Source organism: Neodiprion lecontei, chromosome 7 (genome assembly GCF_021901455.1).
Source record: "Neodiprion lecontei isolate iyNeoLeco1 chromosome 7, iyNeoLeco1.1, whole genome shotgun sequence".
Classification (NCBI taxonomy): domain Eukaryota; kingdom Metazoa; phylum Arthropoda; class Insecta; order Hymenoptera; family Diprionidae; genus Neodiprion; species Neodiprion lecontei.
In genome coordinates this window covers 26,372,390-26,385,100 of record NC_060266.1, presented here as the reverse complement: position 1 = coordinate 26,385,100, position 12,711 = coordinate 26,372,390, and the positions used below count along the sequence as shown (strand labels likewise).

At 44.2% G+C, this 12,711-nt stretch overlaps 1 protein-coding gene across 1 annotated transcript; it reads right to left on the bottom strand.

Annotated features, from left to right (window-relative positions):
• Nucleotides 1-1,497: 1,497 nt before the first annotated feature.
• LOC107220854 (myosuppressin) lies at nt 1,498-12,711 on the bottom strand. The gene is made up of 3 exons (XM_015659619.2): nt 12,554-12,711; nt 2,470-2,672; nt 1,498-2,384 (listed from the first exon to the last, which is right to left on the bottom strand). The coding sequence occupies exons 2-3, from the start codon at nt 2,669-2,671 to the stop codon at nt 2,278-2,280; spliced, it is 309 nt and encodes a 102-aa protein (XP_015515105.1). The 5' UTR covers nt 2,672; nt 12,554-12,711; the 3' UTR covers nt 1,498-2,277.

Here is a 12,711-nt window from a genome sequence, read left to right as displayed (position 1 = left end):
CGAGCGACGTACGCGATCCTTTGACGTTCCTGGCTTATTAAGCGGCTCACGATACCAACTCGATCACAACTCTTGCGCGCCGGGAATGACAAAGGGTTCGTTCCCACCCCTCGATTCCGGGGTGGAAAAAATGTCTTGTTGAATAAATATGTAGAGAAAAAAAAAAAAATAAAAAAATAATACCAGACTTTGCAGCGTTGTGAGAATTTCCCTCAACAAACTGTGTACGGTACACTTCGCGTACGGACCGCTTCTTGCTTGATTTTCATGCATTCCAACCTTACCCCCTCCCACCGTCGTTGACCTGTACAAACATGGCACTCGGATACGAGTGAAAAATTAACATCCCCGCACTGCTGTACCGGCTCGATGCATTCGTTTCCCCGTAATTGAATCCAATTAATAATTCATCCTCGTAATCCAATTACACATTGTTTAGTTATCTCGCTGGAATTTTCACGACGAGCAAAAAATAATGCCGGAATAACAGCCGCCAGATGAAACTTGCGCGCTCGCTGTTCGTGCATATAATACTCGGTTATACGTAATTCTAATTTTCCCCGTTCTCCTCCGAAATCAACGTCGGGAATCTTCCGAAGCCATAGCGGTGTTTACCATTATGATTATTGTGCGAGAGGATTCCGCTATTCATCGGATCAACTCTTTATCTGCCTTCCGGGAAATCGAAGGGGCCACGTTCGGATACGGGAAAATACTGCATCGATGTCGTGCCGCGAGTCTGAGTGCACGTGCTGTACCACATGCTTGATTATCTTCTATAAATAAAGGGGAGCGTGATTCTCACGTGTGAACTTAAATGTTACATCGTATCACGTGTACGGGATGGTGCTCGATAATCGATACCGATACCTGGTAGATCAAACCCCGACGTAACAGATGCGAGTGATATTGAAAATAAGCGAAGCGTCGAGTGGCACGTGAGAATGTGCACTTAATGCTGCCCGATTTCTAAATTTAAAGACAATGCTTGCGTTCTGCTTCAAACCGCTGCTGGACGATGATGATGCAATGAACGGAATCCGTGTAAGGCTTGGCGTGCCAAACGATCCGTTGCACTCCAGATAGTGCGATTCGTGTTTTTTCGCCTTTTTCGACTCCTCGCTCTTACCAATAACCTCTAATCTTCGTTCATTGATCAACTTCCCAATCCGTCGTCACGATCTCTCTTCGCGCTAAGCGGATGCAGAGATAAGTTATCCGTCCGCTTTGATTACAGGTTCTCGTGACACTTTGAGTTTGATGCGGATTGACGGACGTTTAGAAGAAAAAAAAAAATTAACACATATCAACGATATGTTTCTCGAATATTTTTTCGCCTCGCTCATCGAGCGATTCGACGTGACTTCGCACCGCCGCCGGTTTACCCTCATTTTCTTTATTTTGGTAAAATGAAAGGCAGGCATTCTCAGGCAGGTGACAAATTAATACAACGAGTACGATTAACTTGGTAAGATAAAATGGTTGAGAGATATCTGATTGGATTGATTCTGGTTTTTATTTAAACGTCAAATAGCTTTAATACATATATATATGTGTCTATATATATATATGTATGTATATAATATATTTATTTGTATAATGTATAATAATACTGCGGTTGATTTGTTAATTGTATATGTAAAATAGATAACGTACGTGTGTCGAGGTGGTTGGTGCAGATAACAATACGAACTTTCGAATACGATACGATGTTACGTAGGTATTTGACAGGTTTATTAGCTCGTTCAGCGAGTGTAATTAAATGTAAATACTGACTAGGATCGTCACGACGCGAATGTTCAAGAGTAAACGCAAATACGCAACGAGGCACGTCAGCTTTTGCCGTGCCAGTTGAAGAATTATCTTATATTTTGTGCTGCCGTAAAAAATGCATACAGCGGATGTTCCAGAGATAAGTACACAGGAAAAGATGATTTTAGGACCTGATGAAAGATTCGTCAACGAACTTTTGCTCCTATATCGCGTTGCTTCAACCTTCAACCTTAGATTTTGATAATTGACGTTATTTCTCTCTTCACACGTTCATTGAACGATCGGTGTTGTGATGCTGGTTGGTGTTGTTGGACGTAAAAGCTAAGTAGTGTTATATTCTCGACATTGAAACGCGTCGTGACAAAGAAATTACGACGTGAACAATAATTGTGACTTGTTGAAATTTGTTTGAAAAATTTTCTGCCGGTAATAGAGGGTCGGGAGATTTGCTGCGGGCGTCGTCTTCCGTCTTAGGAATAAGCGCGGTCAGCGGCTTCCCGACGCCTAGCGTCGCCTCCCGAAACGCAGGAAGACGTGGTCGACGTCCTGACGTTTCACTCCGCTGTCAGGCAGGGGGACGTTTCCGTGGATAACCGGGCCGGAGTTGTACGCTGAAAAAGTATCAACATTTTTATAAAGGACTCTCGATCGTCCGAGCGACCGTTATGTCGACGGAGGCGAAACGTCGAGACTCACTTTTTTCGTCGAGGTAGGTTTCCATGGCGGAGCCGAGCTCGTAGATGGTCGAGAGGGCCGCGCAGACCTTGCGAATCCTCGGTGGGACCTCGTCGAGAAAACCGGGACTACACTGCGCCGGGGGAAGGGCGGCAGCCTCGCCGGACATCAGGGCGGCCGAAGTCAGGCAGACCAGGGCGAGTATTCCTGTGTTGCACCTCATCCTGCGGGGGGGGGGGGGGGGGGGGGGCATTAGACGAATGTCGAAGAAGAAAGGTCAGGCTGGGCTGGGTGGATGTTTAGTTTTTTTGCTTCTTGGCCGAGCTCGCGATATTGGAAGGACAGAGGATCCGGATGTCCGTGAGTTATAGTCGGTTCCCGGGTGAGGTTGAAGTTTCGAATTTGACAAGGTCCGAAAGCGCTTGATTCCGAATTGTTTGGTCGCGAAACTTGAAGTAAAGAAATCAAACTTTGAAGAAACAGCAAAGTTTCGAATGGTCGGAAACCCGACGGCTCAAAGTTCCTAGATGCAGGATTACGAAAATTCAAGTTACGACAGGGCAAAGTTTCGAAAATCAAGGCTTTCATAGAGTAAAATTCCAAAAGTCAAAATATACTCGCACAGCGTAGCTTGTTCAACAAGTGGGTGTCAAAAATCGGAATGACCTGGATTTTTACCAACGTAAAAATATCTAAAATTCAAAACAAAGAAAGATTAAAGTGGTGAAATTTTGATGAAGCCAGAAATTCACGGAACTGAAAATCTTCGAGCACTCAGAATTTAGATAAAATTCTCACATTTTCTCGTTTTCGCACTTTCGAAACTTTGACTTGTCGGAGTTACGCCCTGTCGGGATTTCGTCCTTTCGATATTCGGCGCTTTCGAAACTTTCTAAATTCGGAATTTCAACCCCGTTCCTCGTTTCCGAATGCCGGGTGTAATTGAATCCGCGTGACAATTCGCAAGCCTTCATAATTTTCCGAGCACTTCCGCAAGAGGGTTGAAACAAGGGGATGAAGGTTGATCGCTGCCCTCTTTTCGTCCGATACAACCGTCGCCTTGTTGTCGCGAAACTTTCTCCGCGGATCGTTTATAACTTTATTGATCGACGGGGCGACGTCAACAGGTGGTCGTCATCTGGCGACATTCGGTAAATCAACGACATTAATACAACGGCCCGGTTTTTCGCACGGCTAGGCTTCCGACTAGATTCAACGAAACGAATGACGTCAAGTAATTCAAAAGCTACGTAGAAGTCTACCTTGTGTCCCGTAAACGCTGTTATGCAATATCCGTTTAAGGCAACTTTTCACCCGGGAACGAAAATTGCAGTGAACATCGTTCCGCTTCTTCTCTCACCTCGTACTTCAAACGCTTCCAAGTCTGCGATATTTAAACGCTGCTTCGTCTCGCGACAACGGAGTCAGGATAGCAGTCGAAGATATTGCCGTCGTAAGATTTCCTCTATTGGTTACTATTTCTCAATTTAATAAAGAATATCACGAAGGTACGGCTCACCCCGATGTATATAATACAAGTTTCCGCGCAACGCGAATGTAATCGAGTAGGTAAAACGTAGGTACGTACCTACGATCGCTTGGTAATATTTCTGACCTTCGCGTCTCTCTAGACCCGCTATAATAGCTGTATGAGATATGTGATAATAAGACGCTATCCGAGCGGAAGGCACGAGAGAAAGTGGAATTTAAAGAGCGTAACAAAACTGGGCGTGCTCAATCGTGCGAATCGGCGGCCCGGAGTCAGCGTAGGGATTTTCCCGTCTCTGCAGGCGAGCAGCCCTCGGAAATGCACGCTTGTACACAAAAGTCTAATCTTCTTTAAGCTCACGGCTCGACTATCCCGGGCGATGTCAGGAATTTAATTACCTCAGCGAGTCCGTTTTTATGCGACGGACGCCTCGTCGGGCGAAATTTGTTGGCGTGTCGCGTGTAAAAGCCTGTATTTGCACATATAAGTACGTAACATTGGCACATACGTGATCACGATCCGCGACTTCGCAGATTTGGGAAAAAAGGAAAACCAATCCGTTCAAATATTTGTACGAATAGCTAGTCCCGGATAATTCGATTATTTTCATCCCCCGTTTCCAGATATATAAGCGTTTAAATTATGCTCTCAGCCATACTGGGTGAAAATTTTGAAATTGCAATCAAATTATGAAGAGTTCATCGAATCAGCGTTGCCGAGCTATCGGACAAATATTTCTCTAAATGGCGGCAAAACGATTCTTTAAATTTCTTATTTAGATGGCACCAAAAGAATTCTTCATATTTCTCATTTTCAAGAGTAATGTTTGACGGTATTGAAACTCAACAAATACCGGAGTACATAACATGTTTCATTTTTTGACTTCACAACGTGGACAATTTTCCTAGAAACATGTAATAATAATTACCCAGCAAGGTAACGCAGACAGATTTATATCCTACAATTCGAATTGAAAGTATAAACATATTGGACACTTTCACTTACACAATATGTTTTTATTTTTAATATTTAGGACCACCAACTTGTCAAATAAGCGCGTTGGCAAACCGCAGTCGCTATCTAATTGGGGCTATATTCTCTCAGTGTCCCCCTACAATCAGTCGATTCTTAGTCTGTTGTTTGCTCTGTTGCTAAATAACCTTTCCGGATTAAACGACTTTATTTTCGAGCGACTTCCACGTCGCGAATCCAGCTGCAGACGGCTAATCATTCAACTCCTCGGTGACGGTGAGACACGAGGACCTAAGCCTCGGCACGAATAAACCAACCTGTTGCTCGTCTGCGGACAGAAACGCGGAATTCCCTCCCGGCGTGAATTTTCGTGGGTGAGCCGGGAAAAATGGGATTTTCCGATATGTATCACAGGATTTCCTAATTGGCCTCTGCAGTCCCCTTCCGCAGGCTTAAATTATTTCTCTCCTTTCTGGCTTACCATAAGCCCCTTTATCTCCTAATTGAGGGCTAATTGTACTTCGATCGTTAATTGCGTCGTTAAGCTGTGTTAAAACGCGAGCCATATTAATCGACGTTTTTGTAACACGCAATCTTCCCGGCAGACCGTGGAGTGAAAAATATGCTTTGCTCCAACGGAATGCTGAATCGAAACTCGAAACCAAGTTTACAGAAAACGATTTACACGCAGAATTTCAAGCTGAATAGGGACAATATAGGAATATATAAAAGTAAACTGATCGGAACGTGTGTGCATGTAAAATAAAAGTATGGTAAATAGGGGTGAAATGGATATGAGAGGGGGAGAGGAAAGAAACTTGCAAATTCGCATAACGTGAGTAAGCGATCGATGCTGGGATGACGGTGGACGCGATATATCGAATATCTTGTTCCCCGGCCGCGCGGAAACAGGAATACGATAACATTTACCTTTTGTTTTTCTAACCCCCTCCCCCCCCCCCCGCAGATGAAAAGCTATTCGATATTTCTACATATCTACCTGCCCCGATATTCAACCGAGCGTAGAATACAGCGTTGCGAAAGTGTGGGAATCACCGCGTGCGAGTCCCTTTATCTGTAGGCATTTCTATCCGGTAAAATTCGAACAACAATAATAAAAATAATGACAAAAACGACTGGTATAGAAGTTTATTTGATCGGCGATATTTCACGCCGCGCCTGCGACCCTAGTGTAAAAATATTCCACCCTTGCGCGATCGGATATTCCAAGACATATGTCGCCGGATATCCCATGAACGCGATATTTTTGTTAAGAGTTGATCGTTTCGACCCATGAAGCGAGCTTTGTAAGCGAAAAATGTTGTCTATAACTACCTGGAAAAACGTGTGCGTATGGGGTCGCGGATGGGAAAATTTATCGAAGATAGAAGGAGAGGAGGCGAAGACGAACGTTACTACAGGCAACACCGTCTGAATATGAAAGTGGCAATTTCCGTTTTCTTCCTGGTCTCAATTTGCACCCACTAGCGCGTTTTCCTTGTTTCAGAAACTATCGCGTGCTTGAATGGTGTTTAAAAACAAAGTCAAAGAGACGAGGACGTGCGAGACGTCGTAAAGCAGTTCTCTCTATTCGATGCCTCCCTCATCCTGAGCGAAGTCGGAACTACGCGCATGTTGCGTAATTATCATAGTTATGAAATTTAGTTTGAAATTAGCCGGCCAAGTTTTTGAGTGTGTCAAAAATTAAAGCCCACCGGTAAAGCCTCTTTGCAACGTCTTGGGGAATATATTCCTCGTCACGAAAACCGGAGCCCTTTATACATACAATCACGATCAAAATTTGACTAACTGCCTTACTCAAAGGACGAAGTCGCTTCCGTAATTACCGCGAGAGAAACTAATCACAAGGTCAACACACTCATTGGATTTACACACGACTCCTGACTGAATTATTGAGGAGTAACACCGCTGTAAAAAAGAAAAGAAAAGCGCCTTTTTGACTACTTTTTTTTTTTGGATCGAAGAAAAGGTAATAAGATAATAATGCTTAGGGAAGTTATGAGGTGTATATTTGAGTATAATACACGAAATTAATATCAACAAATATTCAAAAATGCCTAATAACTTGCTCAAATATTATTATTTTATTATCTTTGCTTCCATTAGAAAAAAAAAAGAAACGGTGCATTTTTTATTCCTTCGTTCACCGCCGTACAGCGGCCACGAATCGTCGTCTCGGTGAACAAACGATTCCGACATAGACACAAGTGAATATTTTCGCAACTTTGATAAACGGTTCTGCGACGTGTGTAACGATCAGGCGTAACGATCACGGACCAACGGGTAGGAATAATGACGGTCCGTAATCTATCGAGGATTTTTTGGACGCTCGCAGCAGAGAAAAGGCGAAAAACCGTATTTCCATGCGACGACGTGTTAGGTGTGAATGAAATTTGAGGTAAATTTCACGGCCGCCTTGCGGAACAAAGTGAATTCATCCTACGTTGCTTCTCTGCATCCGCCGGGAGAGAAAACCGGCATCCGAGCTGATAAGTGCGGGTTTGCCGTCGAGGGAAATCCGGTGGCCGTCGGCGTCGTTCCGCGCTTTCTCATCTTGAAGAATACATCGACTGCGATCGTCGGTGAAGGTGGAACAATTAAGCTTCAGAAATTGCGTCGTTAAGCTCCTAAGGCGGGCAGAAATATCTGCGCATCCCTCCGCAAGCCGACTTACCGCAGCCACTGTGACTCCCCGTCGATCCAGATTTCCCCGTTTAATAAATATGAAATTAACGTAGGTACCGGCGTTCGAGAGCTTTCGAGCTCGACGAAGCCGACGTTACCGAGGATCGGTAAAACACAGACGCGTTGTCGACGCGGCGTTCTCCGGGTTCGAACAAAGACTTTTTAACCCCCCCCCCGTTACTGCGAGATTTTAATTATTACCCGATTACGCACGCTGGGAAATCTTTGTGAAGGCACTTTTTAATCTCGAACGAACCACCGTCCACGAGATTTTATCAACTTTATTGCAGGTACGAGCGTTGATCCCGGTCTTGGTCGGGCCGAACGGAAGAGACAATATTCGCGACGTTTTTCCCCGAAGCGAAGAAGTTTGAGCTTATGCTCTGCGGTATTGCGAACGAGTGTATTACGTTTTCTAATCAAAGGATTAATTCGCATATTTCTCATCGTGTGAATTTGTATAATCGAATATTCTGCGAGTGAGCCTACAGCCGGCTATCCGCGTGTTTCAAGCTCACTGTACAAGCTGTACCGAAAAGAGGAAAATTCTTTACAGCACCTTGCTCGACGTCCAGGTCGACGCGGAATCAAATAAATTCCACTCCCTGATTCTTCTTTTTCGCTCAAGTTACTGCATCGCACTGCCGCTGCGAGCTACGACCAGCTAGCCGAGAACCCGTCTAGGATCTAATAAAGGGAAACCGACTCCCGGCTCTTCAGGATTACTTTCTTCGTCTCCCGGCTCGCTCCCAGCTGTCCAAAAGTCTGAACGCTGCCAAGAAGGGACGAGTGTAAAGACAGATACCGAATTGCAAGAAGAGACGAAAAGCCGAAGAAGAGAACTCGCTAAGTTGCGCGATCCTTCGGAAATTTCAAAGTCGCGAATCGTCGTTTGCAGATCGGGAAAACTCGGGGAATTTCAGATACAGGTAACTAAAATATCGTGCCAGCTTCCCTCCGCGTTTTCGGTTGGCTTCCCAAAACTTCGAATGATCGAAGGGACTGCAGGTTGACGCTCGCCGATTTCACCGCGTATAAGCCGCCAATTTTCCGATAACGAGGGTGCGGATTCCGGCGGATTGACATACCTCCAAACGACCCGCGAAAATGTATTCATTTTTCTGGATGAAAATTTTTTCCCTCAGGGTTGATTAGCGCCCGGCTCAACGGTCCTGCTTTCGAACGAGAGTCGGCGATCGATCAGGGCTGAATCGCAATTTCATCCAATCGTCAAATTTCTTTCCGTTATAACAAGACGACACGTCGCAAAAGACGAGGATCCGGCGACTGATCCTTGGGTCAATAGGACGGCCATGAGGCAAATAAAGTTAATTAACGTCCGTTAGACCGGCACGTATATCGTGCTGGCAACGAGCCGGCGCGTCGTTCCATATTTTTTCCTCGAGTGTGTCATTTTGATTAGTGTCAGAGACTCGGGATAACCGAGGATCCCTCTCGCCCTACGCGCTGCTCTCGCAGCCTTCGCCTTTAATTATTTCCCACCCTGCGTTAACGGACAAGCAGCGTGCCTGTGGCCGGAAGGCCGGTGAATTAGGCCCGGGGTTAACGCGAATTCTCACGTTGATCATCTCTTCGCCCTGCTTCTTTTTACGCGGCCCAAATAGCTCCGAAAGCATTGCAGGGACGCGTTTCGCCCGGCTCAACCAGACTCCTGACATTCCTCGTCTTCGTCCTCTTGTTATACGTGTTCCCAATTTCGCGTCGGAATCGAATGACGATTTCCCCCTCGCGACTCGAGCCTTTACCTTTTACCTCCGCGTTCCACGCGATCCGAGTCGATTTCCTTTCTCATTCCACGGCGTTGCGAATTCCGAATGGCTTGGCCCGTCAAAGGTCAGATTATCTCAAACTTGTGAATCGTCGCGCTTGTTGAACGAGCTACGGAGGCTTTCGACGCCCTGCCATGTTTCGGAATACTCGAGGTACGTCTAACAATAAGACGATCGTTGACCCGAATCTGCGAATTTATATTTCCCACGAATCGAGCCCCGTTTTTTCATGTGCCAACCGATGCACACGTCCGAATTAGCATGCATAAATTCTGTTTTTCGTACCCTTTTCGAACATCAGCTAGGCTATAAATATTTCAAAAACTTCTCGAAGAAGCGAAAGAGCGAAGAAACGGAAAAACTGATCATCAAATTTTCAGGATAGGTACCATGTTTCAGCAAAGACACGATCTTTCTTCTTTCGCCGTTGAATATATTTATCTTATACACGATGTGCTTTAGGCACTACTCTAGGTGTAAGATCAAACGAGGAAAGGAAAAATTCTTCGGAGATATTTCTCAAGTTCGAACTTCTCCCCGGCACAAAGCGAGGGGACGCGTCGACGTTAAAGGCTGTTAAATACGCGAGAAGGCTTTCCGGTCATTCGTGAATTACTTGCCAACATTCGGAATCTCCTTCCAGCAAACTTTTCCAAATTCTTTGGCAAAAATACTTGGTCAATTCTACCCTGCTCAAGTTCGCAATTTCAGTTCTACGGTTCTGACCGACGCGAAAAAGTTTTAGCCTTTAATCCAATCAGGAATTAAATTTCACGAGGCAGTGGCATGTTTTTTGCGATACACCGTTATATGAGGCTATCCAATTCTCTTCTCTGTTTATTTGATTTCTCGCCGGTGTGTTACTCCTGCCTCGATCTAATCGTATTTTTGTAGAGAGAAAAAATAACGTGTTAAACAACACGCGAACTCTGCAGTTTTACGTGAATTAGAATAATGTTTTCAGCATGTTTATGCATCAGAAACTTTTTTCGCCGAGCTTGCCGTAGTATTCCGTAGGATATGGCGCATTATTTTTTCCAGGAAAAAAAATTACAAAGTCAAAACTGGATCAGGTCCTTATTCGAATTTTTTTCTCCTCTTCTTTTCTCGGCTCCGCGTGAAACCTAAACTCATGAGTTGATGTTTTTGTAAAAGGAAGCTCTATGGTACGACAATTGTAACAAAGCTGAGAGAAGAGTTTAAAAAGCTCTTGGATAATTTATGGGGCATTCCACGTCAAATTATAAGCCTATAATGTACCTCACCCCTCTTTCGATTTTTATCATTTTTTAGTATGATGATCTTACCAACCGAAGAGGGTCCAGGCAATTTTTCAGATTCTCTTCAGCAACTGGTGAAATTTATAAAAAATTGCGAAACCAATTCCGGAGACGCGGTTTTTAAAATCTGCCAAAATTCACACCGATTCCACGATTTAAAATGCGATCTTTGATCAGCACACGATAATCGGATATCGATATCTGCTAATTTTTTGCAAGTTTTCGATTTGTCCACGTCGGGCTTGAAGTTGTTTTTTTTTTGAGATCTCATTATCGCAATACTAATCATAGAATTTGTCCGAATGTGTTCAGATTTTTATGAAAGGCCTTTTCGGAATTGGTTTTTCCATTTTTTTTCAAATTATACCAGTGGCTAAGAAGATCTGAAAAAAATGTCGAGACCTTTCTCTGTCGGTAAGAATCTCATACTAAAAAAAGATTAAAATCGAAAAAGGTGAGGTGCACGGGCCGCTAATTTGACGTCGAATGCCCCGTATACACGTTAAATAATGGCCAGGTGAGTATTTTTCAAGAACTCTGCTGCTGAACTGTTACCCAAAATCACCCTAGCAGTTTTTTGCAAATGAAATACAAAATTACTTCACCCTTACCTTACGAGATTTGGATTTTCGAAACTTTAAATTCTTTTATCTCCATTCTGCGCTCAATCACGTAAAAAATTTTTCCAAGTATAAATTCGCGCGGAAACGTTTCAGCAAGAGGAACGGGCTGCCCCTAGGTCGGCCGTCGCGTCTGACTAGACATCGACACTCTCCACTTGAACGATCCGCGTTTCCCTTTTTTGCCGGTCGTCGGTACGATTTCAAGGCGAAATTCATCCGCAGTTTCGCGATTACGATCGCTTACGCGTAATTCGAGAAAAAGATCGGAGAGCACAGGTCGAGTCGGTGAACGTACGAAGTAAGCGTAAAAGTCTATGCCTTGCACTTTCTGCCACCTGCTATCGGATCATCGATTATAGTGTCCCTCGCGATTGGAAATCCACGAAGGATAAATCGTGATCGCATCGGTATAATATATATATATATATATATATATATATATATATATATATATATATATATATATGTGCGCGTGTTTGAACGATCATTGAAATGAAATTGAAATGAATCGGTGGACTGCCTGCGCGTAGGTGTTTACGTAACGCGAATCAATTAATGCCAGAGGGATGATTCGGCAATGCGCCATGCGTAAGAAACGACGCTGACTCTTTGTTTCCGAATTCCGAGTACAAGATGAGCCGGTCAACAGCGGTTCGCGTTCCGCCGATAATTACGACGCAACGAAACCAATTCACAAAAGTTCATTCAGCCGGTATAATTGACAATTACACACCAATAACTCACCCTCGGCTTTCGCACGTTTTCTTCAGCGGTCCGTCCGTTATCAGCGCGCGTCTACGACTACGGATTTTGAACTTTTGAGACGACTTTTCGCCTAATCGGTATAACAAGCGGAGAAAAAGAGGCGGTTCTTTTATCGAATTCCTTTAATGCAGTCGCAAACGCAGACCCGCTCAGCTAATTAATGAATCTAGACGCAGAGATAAATAGATAGACGGATAGAGTTCTATTACGCCCCGGGATCAAAAACCTTCTCGAGAATCTGCAACAAGTCAAATCTGCGATTTCTTCGTCGTACTTCGAAACCTCGTTAATCCCCAAACGCAGCGATATACTTTCATCGTGACGATGAAACGGTTGAATCGCCAGTCAGAATTGTCGCCGTTGAATTTACTAAAAAATTCTTTGCCTACCGCAATGTAATGGCTTCAACGCCATGTGTACAAAAGTTGAAAAAAGTCGTTTGGAAAGAGTGTATTTTGGAATTGACGGTGCACGACTAACCTGATATTAAAATATATAAGCGTAGCGCGATGATTTCCGGATAACTCTTGGTTTCCTCGACTTAAGCTTCAGGGACTTCCGGTTCTTCGATAGCTCTCCGAGTAACGGACAGACAGACAGTGAGCGGTGGTACAGAGAACGCCTTGTCAGCGGATGAA